At 42.2% G+C, this 22578-nt stretch overlaps 2 protein-coding genes across 6 annotated transcripts in view; both read right to left on the reverse strand.

Moving 5' to 3' along the window:
- Nucleotides 1-5058: 5058 nt before the first annotated feature.
- Nucleotides 5059-11048, reverse strand: LOC146714668 (uncharacterized). Its single transcript, XM_085452752.1, has 7 exons — nucleotides 10985-11048; nucleotides 10257-10377; nucleotides 7470-7639; nucleotides 7159-7337; nucleotides 6712-6874; nucleotides 6124-6248; nucleotides 5059-6020 (listed from the first exon to the last, which is right to left on the reverse strand). Exons 1-7 carry the CDS (start codon nucleotides 11046-11048, stop codon nucleotides 5712-5714), a joined length of 1131 nt encoding a protein of 376 aa, XP_085308878.1. The 3' UTR covers nucleotides 5059-5711.
- Nucleotides 11049-12341: 1293 nt separating this feature from the next.
- tesk1b (testis associated actin remodelling kinase 1b) overlaps nucleotides 12342-22578 on the reverse strand; it is a 44040-nt gene continuing 33803 nt past the window's right edge. For all 5 annotated transcript variants that reach the window (XM_085451036.1, XM_085451035.1, XM_085451034.1 and 2 more), the window contains 6 exons: nucleotides 22425-22507; nucleotides 16740-16830; nucleotides 16091-16174; nucleotides 14820-14906; nucleotides 14341-14437; nucleotides 12342-14262 (listed from right to left, as the gene is read on the reverse strand). In XM_085451036.1, the coding sequence (XP_085307162.1) occupies nucleotides 13136-14262; nucleotides 14341-14437; nucleotides 14820-14906; nucleotides 16091-16174; nucleotides 16740-16830; nucleotides 22425-22507 (1569 nt within the window). In that variant the 3' untranslated portion in view covers nucleotides 12342-13135. The remainder of the gene's footprint in view (nucleotides 14263-14340; nucleotides 14438-14819; nucleotides 14907-16090; nucleotides 16175-16739; nucleotides 16831-22424; nucleotides 22508-22578) is intronic.

Raw genomic sequence — 22578 nt, forward strand, 5'->3', positions numbered from 1 at the left:
TGGTCAGAAACACAGCAGGGACTCCAATTCAAGATGGCTAAACAAACAAAATGAAGGTTTTGGAGTGGCCTAGTCCAAGTCCAGACTTAAATCCAATTAAAATATGTTGGCATGACCTTTAAAAGGACCTTCAAAAGGTCGCTCATGCTGGGAAAGTGACTACTGTTGTGCAAAGAGTAGTGGCTAAAGTATCTCCATAGTGATGTGAGAGACTCACTGCCAGTAATCACAAATGCCTGATTGCAGTTCTTAGTAGGAAGGACAGCAAAACCAGTTATTAGGTTTAGGAGGCAATTTGTTTTTCACACAATACCAGGTAGGAGTTACTCTTCATTTCGCTCATGAAGAGATTCGCTACACTGTAAGCAGTGTTTTAGTACCAGTCCTATTTTGATCAAACTCTTTTGTAGCTGAGCTGCATTCAAGGATTAGAAATCACAAATATATTTTTTTTTTCTTCACATTGCTTGTTGCTTTATACAATGAAGCAATGACTTTTTAAATTAGGAGTCTCTCAAGGGCCAGCACACATCCAAACCAGAAAAACATAAAAACCTCACTGCTGCGAAATGATCAAGAGGCGCTCTAAACATTATTGTGTACCGTTGTGTTAAACTACATGTAGATTAGGTATTAGGGATGATATTAAAAAGCCATCACTTTCAACACAATTAACTAAGCCTTACGAGGAAAACGTGATTACCTTTAAGATTACGACAGTTTTTGCTACAAGGATAATTTATCAGTTTGTAAACAAGCGTTATAGGTAAACTCCATGTCATTATCAGGTAGCAGAGAGCTGTCACAGACTGGAGGCTGATAAAAAATACCCTGTCCAAGAAAACTTCTTGAATAATACAAATGGCAGATAATGCGCTGTAGTTATTAACAAAGCCAAACCAAAGGCTTGTATGTGGAGCTTTGGTAACCCCCAGGTCTCTGTGGACTCTGGAAAAGTCAGATGGGGAAACAAACAATATTGGATGGCCAAACCCGCAGGACTTCCCAATGTTGCGGAAAGAATGCAACACCAGCAAAACAGAAGGAAAAAAAGTGAGATGTCAAGATGTTTCTTGTCTTCGTGCAGGATGAGGTCATGGGTTAGAGGCAGCAAAGCTCTGATGGGGCAACTGTGAGTCAGAAACATTTTACAGCAATGAATGACAGAAAAATAACACACTATGTTATCGGCAGAGCTGCCGGCAGTATGTGGGGGGTCTAAAGTTTTCCTAGCTCTTGTTTATGAAGCTATGGTTTGGAGTGGAATACAGCACAAAAAGCAGGGGGGACAAGAACCACTCTCCGAGTAAGTTGACGTTTACACACGCACACAAAACGGCTTCTTTTGGACCTCCCAGATAAACAATTTTTGCTTGACTGATAATTTTCACTCACCATCTAGTTCTCTGACCCTCTTCCTGAAACACTGACTCATATCTGACAGGAATCTGCTTGTAGGTTTCAGATTAGGAGCCACATTTCTATTACTTCATAGCGGACAACAAAACACAATCATAGTGTGAGCAGTAAACCGGTGGCCTCTGTTTATCGCTGCCTCTGCAATGTGATGCCTAATCTGAGAAGGAAAGTTCAGAGGTCCGAGTTAAGCACAGACGGCACCCAAACAAACCTAAGGGAGCCATTATCCACGTCAAAGACGCTCCTTGGGGGGTGTGAACTCATGAAAACTCATTGGACAACCCTGGTGCCCCCTGACCAACCAACACAGCAGCCAGTCTGATAATTAGAACCAAAATAGAAGACAAGTATTGGGTGCTGAGGACCCATTATAAGCCTCACAGTAACTCCCAATTAGGATGTAGCCTGTTTCTACAGCAGCTGGGGGTTTACAGAACTGGGTGGACTTGAACAAGCATGACAGCGCCCCGCTCAAAAAAAAAATAAGCAGAATTAAAAAACTAAGTAACATCAATATGCATAAATTATTTTAAAAAATATTGGTCAAAATGATAGAAAACTGTAATTAGCAGTCTGGCTATCATATTTCAAACGATATTGCATCGAATATAATGGATAAACAGTTAAAATACAGTAGTACAGTGGCTTGCATGTGAATTGTAAGATAAAAAGGATAACAGCTGAAATAGCTAATAGCACAACTGTGCGTTAATGTGTTGCTACAATCTTCCCAGGAGGTCAGCCCATGTAATAACTTTTAACTATACACATCCAAAATGTGAACAAATGATAGAAATTGATCATTAAAAAGCAATATGGCTAACAGTTAGAGATATTTGAGAAGCTAATGATACCACTGAATATCATGGATAGACAATAGAAACACAATACTGCAATGGCTAGCATTTCAGTTGCAAGCTAACAGCATGGATAACAATCGAAATAGCTAATAGCACAACTGAAATTATTTGCTGATAACGGATAACTGGGGGGAAAATGGTCACTGGTGAACACAACGTATCACTGCTATTTTGTACTAGAAGTAGTTGAATAAAGGTTAAAATATTAAGCTAACAGATCTTAATGGTTCAAACTGTTGTCTTTGTAGTTGCAGTGCTGAGCCGTCTGCAGTAGGGTTGCCAACTCCCTGAAAAATAAATAAGGGACACCTCGTGGCCAGGGCCGGGCGACCCAGTTGTCTTCACCCTTCCCAGTGTGGTAGCTCTTTTTTTGTGTGTGAAATTATTTTTTAACCATTTGACTTGAACTTGATTTAAGCAGATGCATATTCTTTGTGATATGACCATATGGGAAACAAATGATCATTTAGCCATTTATTTTTAGCTCAAAATGACAACATTAACACAGTAAAACAGGTCTCTTTCTTAAACAGAAGCCTGTCATGCTTAACTTTTGAGAATATAAGTAAATCTTTCTTTAAAAGAACTCTGTCCTGCTTAACTTAAAATTATATAAATTAATAGAAAACAATAGAACGAAAAATATTCTTGTAACAGTGCACATATAGTGCATTTAGTACAGTTGGCTTCAGTTGAGGTATTATTTCAGCTTTTCTAATGCTAATCAGCTGCTCCTGTTTGTAAACCCACTTGTTCCCATGATTACGCATCTTAACTCATCATCATTATTCATCTATGTATTACTTTTATGTATTAGTGATCTATTTGTTGTAATCATCTATCCTTGCAGTTGTTTATTACACAAAATAAATTATATTATCACACTTCTGGCCACATAGCGCTTATATTCACCGCACATGCCCATATTAACCTTAACCAGAGGGTTTAAAAAAAACAAACCAGTGTTTACATACCATATCTGCTTCTGCCGTGGCCTGGCGGACAAAAAATTGGTAAAGGGTTCCCCGAGCTTTCACGCCCCTCATGTTCTTCTTGTGCCCACCAATAGAAGCATGCCTATGGAAAAAGTGCGCCGGCACACAGTGCAGTGCGCTTTATAGTGCACTTTTCCAGCCAGGTGTTTTCCTTTTCCCATTCCTCCCTGTACTTTTGCAGCCTTTTTTTTTCTTTCTCTGAGCGAACAAACATTGCTGCTCTAATGCTGGGCTCACACTGTGCGATTTTTGGCCCATTTTGAGCCGATTTTTGAGTCGTGCGACCGATTTGGTGATCGGCCTTCATCGTGCATCGTGTAGTATACGTGGGGTAACGAGAAGCGATTAACACCTCACGACCAGCTCCCGATCATCAATCGCTCGTGAGGGTGTCACCGCAGCTGCTCACGCGCAAACACGTAAACGCCGTGAAAAAGACGGAGCAGCACAGCTGTGCAGCGTGTGATCTGGACACAAGCGATGGAGGCACAACTTGTAGAACTTTGGAAAGCTCATCCGAGCCTTTTCCATGTGGCATCACAAAATTATCACGACCACAACAACCGTGAAAATAGTTGGATTTACACTGCTGCTCAATCACAGCTGCCTGATCAATGTTTTTCATTAGCAATTTAGCAAAGTTGATGGTGGTGGTGTGTCTGTGTGAGTGAAAGACAGAGAGAGCGAGCGACAGATTTTCTGTTATAACCTTCATTTTATGGAGGCACAGTGTGCCGTCCGAGACTTGCACCGCAGTGACGGCGTTTGTTTCCCTGTTGGCCATGCTTGTTGTTGTGGTCATCGGTTGTCTTCCGGTATTTTCTCCGTAAGCGACCTTTCCTCAACCAATGAGATGAGCGGTAATCTGAATTGTCATACTCGAATTGTCATAAGTGTGCTGTCAGCTCATTGGTCACAAAGCAGGAGAGGGGCTGGGAATTATGTTTTCAAACAAAGCGTTAATTCCATTAACATTTATAGACTACTTTTGATTCTCACTGTATTACGGGACAAAGTGCGTCCCTTATTAGCTCAATACCGGACGTGTACTTTTGTTTCTAAATACGGGACGATTCCGTATTTTAAGGGACGGTTGGCAACCCTAGTCTGCAGTCATGTGAAAAAGTAAGCGATCGCAGGTTCAGTGTAATCCTATGAAAAACTAAATACATCTTTTACTGCTTCGACAGAAATGAAGAGGGTGGTGATAATCAAATGCACTTGATTACCTGTTCATCAGCAAGTCTGACAGCCTCTATGCAAGCAGACGTTTTGGCAGTTATCTGATTTGTGTTTTAACGCATTGCTAAATCTTCCCAGGAGTTTCCATCCCAGCAAATTCACCTCAAGGTAGACATAGCTTGGGTTTTTTGCTGTTTCTCAGACACTACAGGGCTCAGTTAGTCACTTAAATGGTTCATATCAGAACAATTAGAAAAAAAACAGAGCATTTTTTGATGTGTTTGGAGAGGTTGTCAGAATAAAGTCTCTTCTCTCTAAAAAAAAAAAAAACCCAGGCAGCTCGGCTGAGGTTGCAAAGTTGCTTCTGAACAAACCACAGAAGTTCTGGAACAATGTTCTTTGGACAGATGCGACCTAAATGGAGATGTGTGGCCATGAAGTACAGCACCACATTTGGAGAAAACCAAACACGTCATAGCCACTGTGACACACGGTGATGCACGGGTGATGATTTAGACTTGTTTTGCAGGCACAGGACCTGGACACCTTGGAGTCATTGTGTAAGTAAGTAAGTAAAGTAAAATTTTATTTGTATAGCACCTTTCAAGACAAAAATCACAAAGTTCTTCACAGAAAAACTAAAACAGAAAAACACCATGAACCATGAACTCCTCTGGACACCCAAATCATGGGGTGTACTCATTTTTTAAGACTCTATCCAGTCCTGTGAAAATGTTCTTTTTTTAATGTAATTGTAGTTAACTCAGTTCTGCAGATTTATTTATTTTTTGTAGACAAAAAAATCTAACCAGGTGCTCTTGACTTCAGCTAAAGATTTTATGTATGTGTACTTACAAACTGGGGAAAAGACAATTGTTTCCTGTTACAGTTCATTTTTGAACCTGGATATCTATTTAACAGTCAGTCACTAGGTTTCAGTCCTATCACTTGGTTTTCATCAGCAGAAAAGGTTTTCTGAAACTATAGTTTTTAAGGCTTCAATTTATCCTGTGTTTAGGGCCTTCTCATCAATGTTTGCTTAAAGGTCTAGCTTCCAAAATCTATGAAGACAACTTGTTGTCAACTTCCAGATAATCATAATGTGTTTGACCATAATAGATGAAACACATCCAAACATTTTAAATGGACCAGTCCATACTTTGAGCAGTTTAGTCTCCTATTTCATCCCTGAGGGAGAAAGAGGCAAACTCCAGCCTTACAGAGCAACATTCACGAAGAGAAAGCTCTCAACCTTTCAGTCTCCATGGGGCTCACATGTCTCTTCAGAAGAGCGAGAAACAAGTGGGATGCTGATGCCAGAGTCCAGGCCGCGATCTAGCTCCATCCCTCCGCTGTCCCAGTACACTTCATCCGATTTGGTGTCATAATTGAGACGATTGCTGGAGTGCATGCTTCTCTGTTTGTGATTTAGATTCTGATTGGACACAATGCCAGAAAAGGGCTCAGTGGAAACATGGTCAGGAATAAACTCCAAGTGGATCTCACAAGGGTCAACTATACCCGGGGACAGAGGAACCAAAGGGATCGGCTCTTGAGCAGACGACTTAAGGAATGAAAGAAGAAATGTTTTATTCTGGAAAACTGCATGTGTTTAAGTATTTTATAAAAACAGAGGGTGAAATAAAGTGAAACACAATAAATCATACCGGAGCCTTGGGCTGATTCTCAGTAGCTGGTGTAGCTTGTCTTGATTTTCGTAGATACATGATGAGAATTGGGAAAAGAAGAAGGGAAGTCAGCCCGATTCCCATACACAGCGCTGGCAGCAGCCCTGTAGGGAAGAAATGCATGCAGGTTGAACATGTCTCTGCTCAAAAAAAGCAGAGAACTACACTAAATCATTTCAGACCCAAGATTTACAAGTTGTATCACCAGAAAAGCTGTAGGAAGAGGCAAGCCAAGCTTCTGCAGTAGATCTAGCTGACCTCTTGGACTTATAAAGTGCGGTTCACATCATTTAAGGATCCAAGCACAGCTGTCTTTATGAGGCTTTCTTGCAGTTTCATGGGAGGTTCTTAGTATCCTAATAGCACCTAAGCAGTATTTTGGACCTCATAACTAATGAAAGTAGGATGTGTTGTGAATGATCCATGGACAGGTCTGTTTTCTGTACTCAGTGTCAAAACTATAGAAGCAGCAGTGATTTCTTAAGCTATCGAACGTGAAGATGGTTCAGGTAGCTGCTAATTTGGGAACCTCTAGTTTTTAAAGTAAACTGTATCTCATCTCCTCACCTGAACTGGCGACTGTTTCAACGCACTGAGGGGCTGATTTCGGTGAAGCCGCCATGGCAAAGGTTGGGAAGGAGAAGTTGGCCTCAGCACAATATTTCTGACCCAGAGGCAAACCGGAGAACTCCACATACGACACGACCTCCTGAGTCCAGACTGTGCGGCTCTGAAAGAAACAAGCATGTATAATGTGTAGCTGGTACTACTACCACTACTGGTACTGCTGCTTGAATGATTCATAGGTCAATCTGAAGTAGCTTAACAAACAAACATTCCCTTGAAAATGGTCAGGTACAAGAACTGAGCTGAAAATCAGTAGCAAAGCAGCCAAAGAAAAACCTAAAGCTAACACTACATATTTAAAGTGTATTTAGCTTTAACGTTCCTTTTGAACACAATACTTCCTTGTTCTTAAATATCAGTAGAACTGGAGACAAAGCATAGCCACACCTGGTATTCTGCACCACTCGGCTCAGTATACACAGTCACTGTGGTCCAGGGATCAATCAACTTAGAGATGGGACAGCACCTCTCCAGAGAGCACCTCCTGTTGGCAGCACAGGGGAAGTGCACCTGCACCACCATCTGGTCGTCTTTCAAAGAGACGGAAACAGAAGGAGGACTGAAGTCTGCAGAGGAGAGACAGAGGCTTCAAATTCAAACCACCCATGATATTTGAAAAGTAAACCTGCAGAGTCTCCTCAGTCTGTGGCACATTTTCACTTAGCTTCATTACAGAAACATTATGGACTGTTACTTACTGAAGTCACTGTAGTCAAACTTGCGTGGTTTGAGCCACACAGTGGAGCTGGGACTGAGGTGAACACCAAGGCGAATCATGTTGTAGAGCTCAAAGTTTGAGAAGACCTGAGAGATGTCACAGCTTTGGGACGAGATCCAGATGCACCATGGCACATCCTGCCACGGGTCCCTGCAATAGTAACACCAAAATTAAAGAACAAGTAAGTATTGCATTTAGAATTAACTTTAAAGTTACATATGATATAATTTACCATATATGCATACCATTTAAACATGTAACGTCAGAGCTAGCTGCAAAGCAGACTTTGGAATGTCTTAAGCCAACCCTTTTTTCTTTGAATCAGACTATCCTGTCATTTTTAAAGTGCTCTTGAACAGCAGGCTTCCTGTAGGTCTCTTAAGTTTTTTTCTTAGGATTTTTGGATGCTTTTTCATCCATTTTCAGTCCAGTCCTTGTACTCGGGGGTTTTGTCTACAACCAAGTGTTGTCTACACTTAACAGACAACTTAGCAAACAGCCAATTTAAACATTTATCTTTAGGGGATACTAGCCCTTGGTAAAACCTCAAAATCCCATCCTTTCGTGAACCTCGGGACCAAAAATGGTCCCGCCCCAAAAGTGCTCTAAAAATGTTATATATCAATATTTTTTTCTACTTTAAATTAGTCAATCTTTTAAAACTACTTCTGCTTAAAATATCCATGTCAAGTTTTAATTATATTTTCATTGTTTTAACCCTTTAAATCCCAGTTTTATTACATGAGCGCCCTGTTTTTTTAGCCCCAAAAAACAAAAAAACTAAATATTTTCCAAAAAAAACATTTGAAGTAATATTTGTTTGTTATTATAATTAGGCCTTTAGATGGACTAAAGATTGGCACCAACAGTCATTTCGATCGCCTTTTATTTTTTTTTCCAGGAGCGCATTTCATAAAATGCACACTATCGACCACGCCCAAAAAGTGCTATAAAAAATTTATATATTAATATTTTATTCCACTTTAAATTAGCCAATCTTTTAGACCTACTTCTCCTTGAAATATTCATGTCAAGTTTTAATTACATTTCGCGGATTTTAACCCTTTATATCCCGGTTTCGTCACATGAGCGCACTGCTTTTTTTGCCCCAAAAACATAAAACATAAAACATAAAATATTTTCCAAAAAAAACATTTGAAGTAATATTTTATTGTTATTATAATTAGGCCTTTAGATGGACAAAAGATTGGCACGAACATTAATTTCGATCCGGTTTTAATTTTTTTTCCAGAAGCCAAAAATGTCCCCAGGCGGCGCTGCTGCTCCTGCTCCCCCGGGGAGGAGTGCCTCTGCCGCGGGTGTGTTTCGCGCAGCGCCGGAGCATATGGTTCGGTTCCCGTGTCTGCAGCACACACTTCCGCTACCACGTGAAAACAAATACGTCATTTCCTGTTGATTAAAAAAAAAAAAAAAAAATCAAACGAACCTAAGGGTAGAAAATGGTCCGGAACGAGCAGCGGGGCAGGCTGCTGTGGTACGCGGGAAATTAGTGTGCCTTTTCCGGGTATCTGTCTCGAGCAGGCCGCTGGAGAACATGTGTATGTTCCAGCAGGCGTCACATGTGGAGCAAGGGCGCCACCCGGTGGACAAATAAAAAAATTACAACTCTAAGGCCTGTAGTCCAAAACAAAACCTAAGCCGGAAACCTGACGATCGATTTGACCGTAATTTTTCTGGCGTGAAAAATAGCGTTTATAATGGGTTTCAATGGGGCACAAATCGGCCACGAGGTTCGATAGTGGATGTATGCCTTTTATTCAGCCATTTAAGCTCATTTAAAAAACTCAGACTGAAATTTTAAAATAAAATGGGAAAAAAATACATGTTTGAAAATTTGGCTATACTCCATTAAACACAGTGGAAATGGCGTGGAATTAAAAAACGGAAAGGCCACGAAATGGTCCCAGGTTCTACAGAGGGCTAGCAGCCTGTCACAAAACACATAGTATAAAACACAGTGGAGGCTCTTTCATGGTTTCTGTATCTCTATTTTAGTCAGTGCTGCTGGAAATTTTGTCAACATTGATGAAATTATGAATACAGAAAAGAAAATTTTTATCCACAATGTAATATCATCTCACACTGGCAGCAGCTTCATTTTTCAGCACCACAGTGATCCCAGGTGGTCATACCAAATACTGACTCTTAGAATTGTCTCTATTTTTGCCTCATATTCTCCATTTTCATGCATGTTTGCGCATGTTTCAATAATTTATCATTTCCCATTCTCCTAGCAAAATCTGAAGAAATGAGGGCTGGCTCAAGAAGTTTCACAGTACCTTAGATGTTAGCATGAGGCCGGTAAATAGATACATTGGGCATTTGTTGCATTTCAATCCTCTTTTCATCTTGAAATTCATGAGTTATTTTCATTACTTCTCTGTACTATAGATACACACTTGTTTGCCTTTCCACAAGAATCTAAATTATTTGTATTTCTTGTTATACACATTATTCAGTATTCTTATTGTAATCAGTATGCACAATGTAACTGTGCAGTTATATATTAACAGCTGATCCAATGCCAAATCCAAAAGTGTCTGAAGACAATAAAATCATGATCATCTAATTTAACGTACCTAATGCTGTAGACACCAGCAGAAATAAATAAATAAATAAAAATTAAAAAATTAAACGTGACACAATAAACTGCAAAGTGTCTGTGCACTGGTGGGAGTAAAATCAGTGTGTGAGGTTACAGGAATACGTCTCCCTCTCTGACACACACACACTCAGACAGACTTACCCCTGCGTCTTTGTCTGCACAGTGTAGGTGGTATTAGGACTGGCATGGGGACAATCCCACTGCAGGAGGCAACCTAAGTCCAGTGATCCCACTGTAGTGTAACAGACTAACTCGCTCGACCCTGGGAAGTTCGCACGAAACCCGTACACCAAAAATAGACACACATAACACACACAGAGGTTTTCATTGGTCAGCAGACTCCGATTGTGCCAATTTTGTTAACACTTTAAAGCACGAGCGCACACAGAGGGAGAAGAAGACCTGATGCAAACTGGTTTTTAGCACAGTTTGAACAGGGGGCTTTAACAGCAACGCTGACTTAAGATAAGATAAGATAAGATAGAACTTTATTAATCCCTCGGGTGGGTTCCTCTGGGAAATTCGATTTCCAAAAAAGCACAGCACCGACAGAAGTTACAGAGTTATACACACACACATATATATAAATACAGAGACAATATAAATAAAATATACGAAGGGGATAAATAGAATAAATAGGAATAAAAATAAAAATACAAGTGAATTGCACATTTCAAGTATTGAGTCTATTGCACCGTTGACTATTTACAAAAGTATTGCACAAAAGGTATTGCACAGTGAGGTGAAGAGGCACTACAGCTTAGTTGTTCCCTCCTTTGTCCTCCTGTTTCCTGTTTCCCCTCCCTCTCCCCTCCAGAGAGGAGTTAAACAGTCTGATGGCGTGTGGGACAAAGGACTTCAGTTCCTACCTGTGATGAACAGGATGTACAACCCCAGCAGCACCATCAACCAGGTTATACTTTGTGTTTCCATGACAACCTGGTGACCTCTGGATCAGGAAAGGGCTTATAGAGCGTGTAAAGTCCTGGAGGTGACTGACTCCCTTTAAAGCAAGACAAATGCACCTGTAAAGAAGCACTGAGACGGAGTAAGCTGCAGGCAAGAATGAGGGCCTGAGGACAGCAGGACGGTGGAAGGGGTGGAGAGAGAGAAGGATTTAATTGAAGGCTGGTGATTTTGTAAGGGAGAGGAAAGGCTTTAATCTCCTTAAAGAGGAGGGCCATAAAAATCAAGACTGGGATGGTAATGAGATTCAGAATACTTTATTAATCCCAGAGGAAATTAGGTAAAGAAAGAAGTGTTCATTCTACTGATCGTTTGGTGCTCCTGTACTCATTAACCCCATTTCAGTTGTCAATTTTATGCTTGGCTACCAAACCACAAACACCTTTAGGTCACAAAAAAAAAAAAAAAAAAAAAAAAAAAAAAGTCATTTTAAAATAAATAAATAAATAAATAATTTCCTTTCTACCGTTATTAAAGGTGCTTTGCCAAACTGCCACAACACGCTGCAAACTGGAAAGTTTTGCCGCGTTTATACTGCAACATCAAGGATAACCTAAATGTTTATTTAAATGTATGATTTCCTCTTTGTGATCAACGTCAACCAAACTGCACATTTTCATTCAGTTTATTACTTCATTAAAAACAACAGCTGCTGCAGTGCACTTCATACACACCCTACAATGTTGGAGAGAAAAACCCAACAATTAGACAACACCCCTACAAGCAAGCACTTGGTGACCGTGGGAAGGAAGAACTTTCCTTTAACAGGAAGATACTTCCAGTAGTACTAATCCACGAGGATGGAGGCTCTACAGGGTTAATCACTACAAAAATATGTGCTTATGAATTTGCAGAATGTCTTTGCAATAAAACTTCGAGACCAGAAGCTTTCTGGTTTCAGTTTGTAGTCCACTTTCTGTTGGGGGGAGGGGGGGGGTGAGCGCAAACTCAAAACCCCCAAAATGTTGAAACACCCCCCCCCCCCCCCCCCTCAAAACAAGCTTCCATAATGTGGAGAATAAGAGGAGGGCTGAATTTTTGGAAATACACAAAGATTTGTCTTTGCTCATCAGAATAAATAATGGGTTTCACGACTGTTTAGGATTGCTCCAATGTAAATAAATACATTTGAAGCAGATGGGGGTTGTAGATTTTGGTCATAACTGTTGACAATTTATCCTGAAATAGAGATGAAAGATTATAAGAAACACCCCAGGAATCTAAAGCAGCCAAAACAAAGTAGACACAGCAGATCAAAGACATGAGTGCATTCTGTCTTTTTATTCAATGCCATGTTTAAATAATAAGAATCTGTACATCTCTTAAGCAGGTCAAAGACCTTCATTCCCAAATATAATGATAAACAGTTTCCTTATTAACAATAATACAGCTGAAGTGCTTAACCAGGCAATCAGAAGGACCAACAGAGATCATACAGCAACAAAAATAGTCTTAAGAATGGTGTACATCACACACACTCTGAATCCATCACACACACCTGCATTCAATTCACAAACACACCTCAGCAGAGCATCATACACCTGATAATTAAAGACAAAGCAAAACTGCCTGTTCATTCAGCACCGAACATCATTGCAACAACGATAATACTAAGCTGAACATTCCTCATTCCAGGATCCTCTGACATATCAATCTATACATCTGCAAATATTCAACATCCAACTGATGTGGATCCCAGACTGGAGTGTTTACATGCTGATCAGTTCTGGACGCTGCCGATCAGATCTATACAGGCACGGCTGACGTCACAGGCTGTGCCACCCTCAGTCCAGCAGAGGGCGTCGCCTGAAAGGTTTTACGTCCCACGGCTTTGTTGGAGAAAATCAGCCGGTTTTGGAGTCTCTCTGTAAAGCGACCCAAACACTTAAGAGTCACCTGTGCACCAAAAAAGTGTGTCTGGAAAATAAGCAGAGTATTGCTGCGTTAAAATCTGTGCAAATTTTAAAGAGGACCTGCTTAATTCCCCAGAATGTGACCTTTTGGTGCAGTTTGCACGTCTGCTCTATGTGCATTTGGTGTTGAAGAATCAGGGTTTATGTTTGCACCCCAGGCAAGGCGAGTCCCGGCTCCAGGCTGGTGGTTGTGGTTGTGGGTGTGGGGGAGGGCGGAAGGCCCTTGGGTCCTGAACAAAGCAGCCCGTGAGAGGCCGCGTGGTCTCCGTTCAAGTTCTTGTAAGGGTTACGCCGTGGAGGAGCTCTCAGACACACTGAGGGGAACCGGAGGCCAGCCAGGCAGCAGCCAGGACATGAGGAGATGACCTCCTCCTGGTCCAGAGAGTGTCCGCTGCCAGAGCCAAAGGGAGAAGAGCCCGCGGGGTCTCCTGTTGGGGAGTGGTAGCCGTTGTTGTTGGTTGTGGGAGTGCTGTTGGTGGCGGTGCTCCAGCCCAGTGGTCGACTCACAACCACATTATTGTTGACCAAATTGGAGAGCGGTGGCAGGCACGGAGGCCCGTTAGAGATGGCCGACCCCCAGCCGTTTGAGAAAGGAGGACTGGATGGTTGTAAGGGAGATGAGAAATGGGAAAGAGGAGAGGAAAGTTTGGAGTAAGGAGACGAAGTGCTGTCTTGCATGTCTGGGGAACTAGTGCAGTCCATTGGCTCCTCCTCCCTCCCTTCCTCCTGCTGCTGCTGCAGCTTCGCCTCCTTCTCATGGTCAAACATGTTTACTGACAGCGCCTCGAGAGACAGAGGGAGACCTGAATCGCTCGCCCTGTAAGCATCCTTGTCTTCTAGAAGACAGTCCTCTTCAGTTGCGTCGTTCACTTCCGTCTCAGACGGAGACTCCTCAGAGAGAACGGTGTTTGGTGCCGACGTGAGGTGTGGAGGAGGTGTGCAAGGCAGCGAGTGGCAGCGCCTGTGCCTCCTGGGCATGTCGACAGCATCCGCATCAGATGCAGTGGTGTCATCGCAGTCTGGTGGAGGAGGCAGCGTGAAGGTCAGGGAGATGACCGACTTGCTGGGCGTGTCAAACAGCTTTATCTTCCCGCCTTTGAGATCCTCCCTTTGGGAGAAGGGGTTAAACCGAGCAGGAGGAGCCAAGGTAGCAGTAGGCGGCGTCTCTGAAGGATGGAGCATGTCGGATTTGCTGCGGGAGAGACGCTGGTCTAACAGCAGGCCCAGGGATCGCCTTCGCACAGGGCTGACAGGCGGAGAAGTTGCTTCTGAAAGCAGAACAATCGTGTTAGTTTACAGAAGTGAGACAGAGTTCTCTTCAGTGAAGCCTCTACAGAATGGCTCACCTTTGACAGCTGGTTCGACCTTCTGTTTTCTCTCAGCTTGTTTCTTCTCCAGCTCTGCTACGATTTGGGAGAAAGATGGACGGAGCTTTGCGTTCATCTGTCAAATTAGAGGAAAAGGATGGAAAGTTAAAACGGGTCATAAAACAGGCAGCAATTATAAATATAAAAAAAACTAAAATGTGGAGGCATCTGAAACATTTCCTCTGGATTTTTGGCATTTAAGCTCAAGTTACAAGAGTCAATAACTACTGTTAGATCTAAAGATGACAGGATCAAGTGTACAAGCTCTTGGCAACTGTAACTAAATGAAAATGGACACTCTTCCTTCAAACAGCAAAACAATTTGATCTCTCGTACTGAAGCTCAAACCTTTGGTCAGTGCACTGCACTTGAGGTTACATCATGCACAAGTCAAGATGACAAAGCGAGCAGCAGTGAGCTAACAGCACATATGACATGAGACAAAATGTATTTCTTACATTACAGCAGGCGATAGCCAAATTCAGGAAGTGAGATGGGCAGTCTGCCACCATATGTCGAAAGGCCTCCACATCCAGACCAAAATCCTGAAAGAACACAAAACCGAATAAGTTCTGTTTCAGTACATGTGAGCACTTTGTTTAAACAGAGTCTCCTTACTCCATCTTCTTTCTATCACAGAGACAAGCGACTGCAACCAGAATCTTCAATTGCTGTACTGCTAAATGGCCACAAGGAGGAGCAGTGCTCTTGTAATAGCTTCAAAAGGTCTTAAAGTAGATTAATACAGTCTGTGGCATGTCAAAACTCATTTTAGCTCATAGGCCACATGCAGCCCACTCTGATCTCAAGCAGGTTCCACCAGAAAGCCCATTTAATGAACTGGAATATTGGCCAGAGCCAACAGCTTTTTGGAGAAGCTGAGTAGTCTGAGTAAACGAGACCCTTTATCTCACTTCCTTAAAGATTTCCCAAAACCTGGAGTAGTTTGATCTTCCACAAAACCATCCAGTGGACCAAATGGGAACCCCCTGTCTGCATCACACAGTACTATGATTTAATATTAAGGCTAAATGCTATGTTATCATGCTGTTAATAAAGGCTGGTGTAAAACTACAAAATCAAAGCAAAAACAGAAGAAGAAAAAAAAAAGAAGAGGCAAAAATCTTTAAATGTTTTTCACATACTCCTTTCTTTTGGTTTTTACCATCTACACTGACTGTTCTGAATAGTTTTACTGATGTTCCAGTTTGACAACAACTTAAAATCAGTTAAAAAAAAGAAAATAAAGAACAACAAATAAATAGGTATAAAATGAGAGGTTTGGTGACTTTGTCCCTGAGGCGAGAGTTAAACAACAGGTAGCGCAGCGCTGCACGTCGCTTCTTTTGAGCCCTTTAAGCGTTCGATTTACAAGCAATAAGTCAGTCAGCTTTCTGTTTGCCCGCAATGACATTCAGAGGATTTTAAAATGATCTACAGCAGCTATCATTTCAAATATTTTTAATTATCTCTCTCGCCTGTTGCTCAATCTTAGGAGCCATTTTAACAGTGCTGCTTGCACAACCATCGCGCTCTGGAGGAGCATTTCAGATGGCGACAGGCTTGAGGGTCTGTCCTCGAGCGGAGACAAACATTAAATCAATAATGGCTTTGTTAGAAACGTTCCCCACACTTCCTTAATAAAGAGGCCAGATTGTGACTGAGGCGTGAGTGAGATGACGAGCGTGTCAGGAAACAGGATAGGCGATGAAAACATCGTCATCAGTACCTCAGTGCGTGGCAGGATGTCGGGATCAGCCTGTATCCTCGCAATGATCTCACACAAGATGATACCGTATGCAAACACGTCCACCTGCAGAGAGAGGACGAACAGTCTATCAGCCAGAGATAACACAGCAGGTGAAGATAAGACCAAATAAGTGGAAAGACACGCATGCAGACTACGTATGGCTTCTAATATTATCTGTGTACTTTAAATTCAGATCGGATAAACAGCAAGATAAAAGTCTGTCACTTTTTCATTGTTTAAGCTTGCTTGACAAAACAAGTCTGCTGTAATTTCTCTCAGCTTTCAACAGTATGTAGTTTATAGCCAATTTATTATTTTTGTACATACGCACCATATTCTGCATGTAGTTTATACCAAACTGGAGCTTCTAATGAGTCCAAAACACAGTGAACGCTCATTTTACAGCCAATCAGGATTCCCACTACGCTACACAGAAAACAGTCATAACCCAGGCCAACGAGTGCACCAATTACATAACCACATAACCACTTTATTAAATATTGATTGCTGTACATCACTGCCTGTTTCCTCTGTTTATTTGAGCAGCTCTCATCACGCCCACTGTGGACCTTGGACTTCTGAAACAACATGCAGCTGAAGTGAAGTGAAGAAAGTGAGCTGTCAGTACCTTCTCATTATACACCTCTCCTCTGAGCACCTCCGGAGCCATCCAGTAGGGGGAGCCAACCACAGCCAGAGGCTCCTGGCCTTCTTCCTCACTGCAGGAAAACAGGAAAGAGAAGCAAAACCTCTAAATGCACAAGTTTAATGGAATCAGGTTAAATTTGCTTTTAAGCTTTGTTAAGATAATGTGCGTGGACTCTATGCTCGACTTTGTTAAAAGTGATTTCTTCATGATGCAAATACCCTCCAACGCTTTAATATAAAAACGCAAACAATCGACATTTGAATTTAATCTGATTTTTAACTGGTCAGATAAAACAAACTCAAAGGCAGCTCCTGAGGTTTCGTAATTGCGAATCATTTTGGGCCATTTCACCACTTCAGAAAAAACAATTACCAGAACAGCAAACCGATGTAATGCTTTGGCTTGTTTTTTCCCCTTTGACATCACATAAAAATAACTAAATAGACTCTCAGAGTTTAATGTTTTTCTCAACAGAAGTAAAAGATCTTTGTCTAAATTTGCAGCATTTTGTAAATCAAATCGACCTAGGAGGGCTTTTCTTCAGCTTAAAATGGGGAGAGGCAACAATCGGCTGCTTGGCATGAACACTATGCAGCTGTTTTTTGTAGTCAATGCTTTTGAGTATTTATCTAGTTCCAGTTCACATATTTAAGCTGTCATGGTGCCACCTTCAGGGCCTTTAGGACACAGATGTTCATTTTCAAAAACCCAGTAGTGACGCATGCAAAACAATACATGATGACTTTCTATATAGAAGCCTGTGACGTGCAGGAGACCAAAGAAGATGACAGATTGATAAAAGGTGCAACAAGAGCAGGCTTCACAGGCCAATTCAGTGACACAGAAGCGAATCAAGAGGTCGTGCGGGGTGAGCCGTTACTCTGTGCAAGCGTACGTGTGTTTATGTGCACTTCCTCAGTATCTAAGAAACCACAGTGTTTTTCAGTTATCTGGAGATATTGTTGTGCAATTTTTGACCGAATTAAAAAGGAAGGAAGACAAGAATGTGCAAGGACAACGTGCTTGCACACATGCCTACACACACACACACACACACACACACACACACCTGGCAGATACTTCCTCTGTGCTATTTCCATCTGCTACTGAGGGCTATGATACAGCAAAAAGAAAAAAAAAAAAAAAAACAAAAAAAACAAAAAAAAAAAAACATACAGAAGGGAGAAAGGATGAGTCGAGACGGTCACAGCTCCTAGTGTAAACACCATTTGGAGAAGTGGACCGGAAGAAATGAGACAAACTGAGCGACCGCAGAAGGCAGCACAGGGAAAACACCACAACAGAAAAGTCATCAGCATAAACAGATCAGATTACTCTCGCCCTTCTGCTGATATGACTTGTTATGAGGGACAGCAGAGATCCAGCAAAGCCGGGAGAGCAAAAGGAGGAGGACTGGAATAGTTTGACCTTATTTGGAGCGCTAAACCCCTGTCATCATCTTTCCTTTCCTTTTTTTTCCCCCTCCCCATGCCACAAGCACAGCAGTTTCAGTCAAAAACACACTCAAAAAACACACCCACCAACATCATCCATTTTCTGCTAGCGGCCTGCTGCAGGATGCAACAGTGTTTGAATAGAATCAAGAGCAAACAGCCTTGGAAAAAAAACAAAAAACAAACCACAATTGACCAGCTGCTATTGAAACAAAGTCTAGAACAAACAGAGCTGTCATGTTGGATAGGTGGAAGTATGCATGTATGTAAGTCCACAGTGACAGTTACATGGAAGACTCGCATCTGTAAAAATGTCAGCCTTATTTTTCAGCTCATCTGACACATTTTGCCAGGTTTTGCAGAAAGAGAGACAAGCGAAGTCACCCCTCCTGACAGTGACGCACACTTGTGAAGTGGCTGGACACACACACACACACACACACACACACACACACACACACACGTCGTGTTTTTAACTTAATAGCTGGAGACAGAGGAGGATGAGGACTAAAGAGACGAGTGTTTGTCAAGTTTGTCTGCATGTGTGGGCAGAGACACACTGACTATGGCACTGCTTTGAGGTCAGCCTCGACAGCCCTTTTAAAACAGTAGTCAGACTCGTATTGTTCAACCAATGGCCAAAACCTTTCTGCAAAAAAATGCTGTACATAAAGACAACAAATTCTTTAGTCTGACACATTTAGTCTCCTTAAAACTCCTTTTTTGGCATTTTCCAAAAGTGAAAAAATTCATAACACTGATGGATGTCAAGTACCGCATTTCCTCTTTCTAAACTCTGATGCAGAAAGTAAAGTGCTGTCATTTGTAGCAAGTATGTGTTATACTCATGGATACTACATTAACCTGTTAGTTCTCTGCAGTGACTCACTCTTTATCAGATAGTTGTGCAGATAAATTTAGTTCAGCTATTTGTTTCAACAACACGCAGCAACCTGCTGCACTCGTGGTGTCACTGCTTTTCTTATCTAACAGCGTTAATCATCAGCAGCCACCAAAATTCATGCACAGCAAGAGAGAACTCATTACAACATAGCGTGCATTTTAACACCTGCCCATAAGCCATGCTGCATGCACCCTCAGGCCACCAATACAAGAGCAGCTCCTCATGCAATTCTTCCTAAAAGGAAAGCCCAACACTATAATGGACAAAGGCTTGCTTACATTGAAAGGGCTTTCATTTAGACACATGAAAGAACACCACATGCAACCACAGGATTATGTTTTGTTTGTTTGCTTTAAGCTGCCAGATATCAGACTGGAAGGGGGTTGCCTACACCTGCAACCCCCTTCCAATCCACAAAGCAACAGATCCCCTACAGCGCCTCCTGCAGGTGGGAAGCTCAAAGGATGATGGACACATAGGAACTGGTGGAGTCTAGCAAGGCCTGGGTTAAGGCATTCTTAAACACCTCCCCAAGGCCCTGTTCCAGGTCGAAAACTATGTATTCCATGTGGTCAACCTACTCATTAAACATACAGGAGCTGCTTGGCCCTTGAAACCCATGCAATACAGTTCCTGAAGCACAGTTTCTGTGCTGATGTTGATGCCAGGGCAAGTTTGATTTCAGCTCGGCCTTCAATACCATCATCCCAGACATTCTTATAGAGAAGCTGGTAAACTTGGACTCCCCCCCTCCACATGTGCATGGATCAAAAACTTCCTCACAGACTGTTCACAATCAGTCAAGGTTGGCAACCAGAGATCATCCACCCTGTCTCACAGCACTGGCTCACCACAGGGATCTGTGCTGAGTCCACTCTTATACACCATCTACACCAGTGACCGCACCCCTGCAACATCATCAAATTTGCAGACGACACCACTCTGATGGGGCTCATCACCAACGATGATGACACCGCCTACAGGGATGAGGTCCAGCGACTGTCAGAATGGTGTAACTACAATAACCTCACCCTAAATGCCAAGAAAACAAAGGAAGTGGTCATGGACTTCTGCAAAACAAGAACCGATCCCCCTCCCCTATCCATAAAAGGTGACTATGTGGAGAGGTTCCTCCTTTACGTTCCTCGGCACCCAAATATCTGAGGACCTATCTTGGTCCACAAACACATCAGCCCTAGTAAAGAAAGCCCAGCAGCGCCTCCATTTCTTGAGGGTTTTGAGATGTAACAGGCCGCAGACTGAACTAGTGTCCTTCCACCGTGCCACTATCGAGAGTGTGCTGGTGCACGCCATCCCTGTGTGGTACACTGGTTGCACAACAGCTGACAAGAAGAGACTACAGAGGGTCATCAGAACTGCAGAGAAGGTGATCGGCTTTCCACTCCCCTCCCTGGACTTAATTGCCAGCTCAAGATGTCTCTCCAGAGCCAGGGCAATTATAAAGGACCACCTCCATCCTAACCACCACCTCTTCAACATCCTGCCCTCTGGAAAAATGCTCAGATCCATCAAGTGCAAAACCAACAGACTAAAGAACAGCTTCTTCCCGTGGGCTGTCAGAACTCTTAATGCAAACTAAGAGTGTGTAAAGACTTCCCAAACACATCCACCCTGACACTGCTGTTGATCATCTATGTGCAATATCTCAGTCTTTCCATGTTCTGTGCAATATTTTTGGCTCATGTGCAATATTCTGGTCCCAGTCTGTTTCAGTGTTTCTTATACATACACCGTGTATATAGTCTGACTCACATATATGTATACATATACATTGCTTTTTATTTTATTTATCCCCCCCTTGTTGTATATTGGTCTCTTCTTTCTTTTGCACCTTTGTGGTCCAGCTACCCAATTTCGCTGTGCAAGAAACTGCACAATGACAATAAAAAGTTCTAAGTCCCAGTCCCCAAGTCCCAGTCCCCAAGTCCCAGTCCGGTGCCCTAGAAGCGACTTTTTAACAGCACCACTTACAGTTGATGGTGGAATATCTACAAGGAAGGACATTTCACAAACTCTGTGCTCTTCAGAATGATCCATCCTTTCACAAATGTCTAAAAGCAGACTGCATGTCTGTGTTCTTGATGCAATACATCTGTGGCAGCGGTACTCAAAGCACCTGAAGTCAAAGATGTGTGGCCCAGTACTTTTGCCCACACAGTGACATTCCCAAGTTTCCTCCAAAGCAACCATTTCCAGACAAATGGCTTTTACATGACTGCCCGTTTTTCTTCAAATAAAAGTGAGTGAAGCTAGAGCCAAGTAACAACTAGTGGAAATTCATTTCCATTTATGTAAAAACTGCATTTTAATTAATGAACCGTGGGACAATTTCATTTCAAAGTTTTCAAGACCTCCTTACTTCAGGCACAGACATCAGGACCGTCTCCATCACACCACTTCTTTCGTTGCAAGAGAAAATATTAAGATGCTGCACTGCTTCTTGAATAATTTCACTATTTTCCAACTATCTTGCAACAACCCTCATGCTGGTCATTTTACAGATTCAGAGGGAATATACTTACATGTGATCACTGTCAGATTTAAAAAAAACAAAACAAAAAAAAACAAAACAGTTTGCATAACAAGTCTACAATTTAAAAGAGAACCTAAGAATTTGTGTTTTGTCCCCTCTACTAACACTTTGTTGAACGACTTTTTCTTCTGTAAACATTTTAACGTCTTTTCCCCTCAATCTTTAGAGCGGGGCCCTTTTATGCCAAGAATCTGATCATCCGCCACTTAACAGACATGATGTCAGTGGAAAAATAGCTGCAGAAATTAAAATAAAGACACATCTGAGGATTGCTGGTCATTTATAGCCTGTACAGGCCAGTGATGAATTGTAGAAACCACATAAATGTCACTAGAAATGCAGCTGCAAAAACGAAGGGGAAGAGTCATAACGCGACACCAGCAACAGAGCTGTGAGTTAGTGGTGTGTCATAAAAGCTCACCAAAAAAAAAAAAAAACCCACTGAAAACATCACTGCGAGCCAAGTGCCGTCCCGTCTGCCTTCCCCTGGACCTATGAAACAGAGCGGAGGCAGCGTGTGCCTGTGTACTTTGGAAAAACCTGACTGATCGGGAGTGAGCAACAGTCTCTGTGTGTGACTGTGTCTCATCCGAACGTCTCCAGGAGAAAAGCAGAAGTTGAGGGAAATATTTCGAGAGTGCACGGAGAAAGATATGGCATGGAATATAAACAGAGCGGAGACGAGTGCAGGAGTGGAATTTATTGAGCACGACTTATCTAATCACACAGCTGATAGGTGTCGACGGACTGACCTGTAATCTGGTATTTTCTCTGCCAGGCCAAAGTCTCCCACCACGGCCGAGCACACGCTACCTTCCCAGCGCACCAGGCAGTTCTGAACAGAGGGGCAAAGGTCACATGAATCACTTTATTGCTGCAGCAAACTGTGCATCCACAATATGTGAG

Source organism: Copadichromis virginalis, linkage group LG3, assembly GCF_057382275.1.
Source record: "Copadichromis virginalis isolate Kocher_CV1m ecotype Utaka linkage group LG3, C_Virginalis_male_GT1.1, whole genome shotgun sequence".
NCBI classification, from domain to species: Eukaryota; Metazoa; Chordata; class Actinopteri; order Cichliformes; family Cichlidae; genus Copadichromis; species Copadichromis virginalis.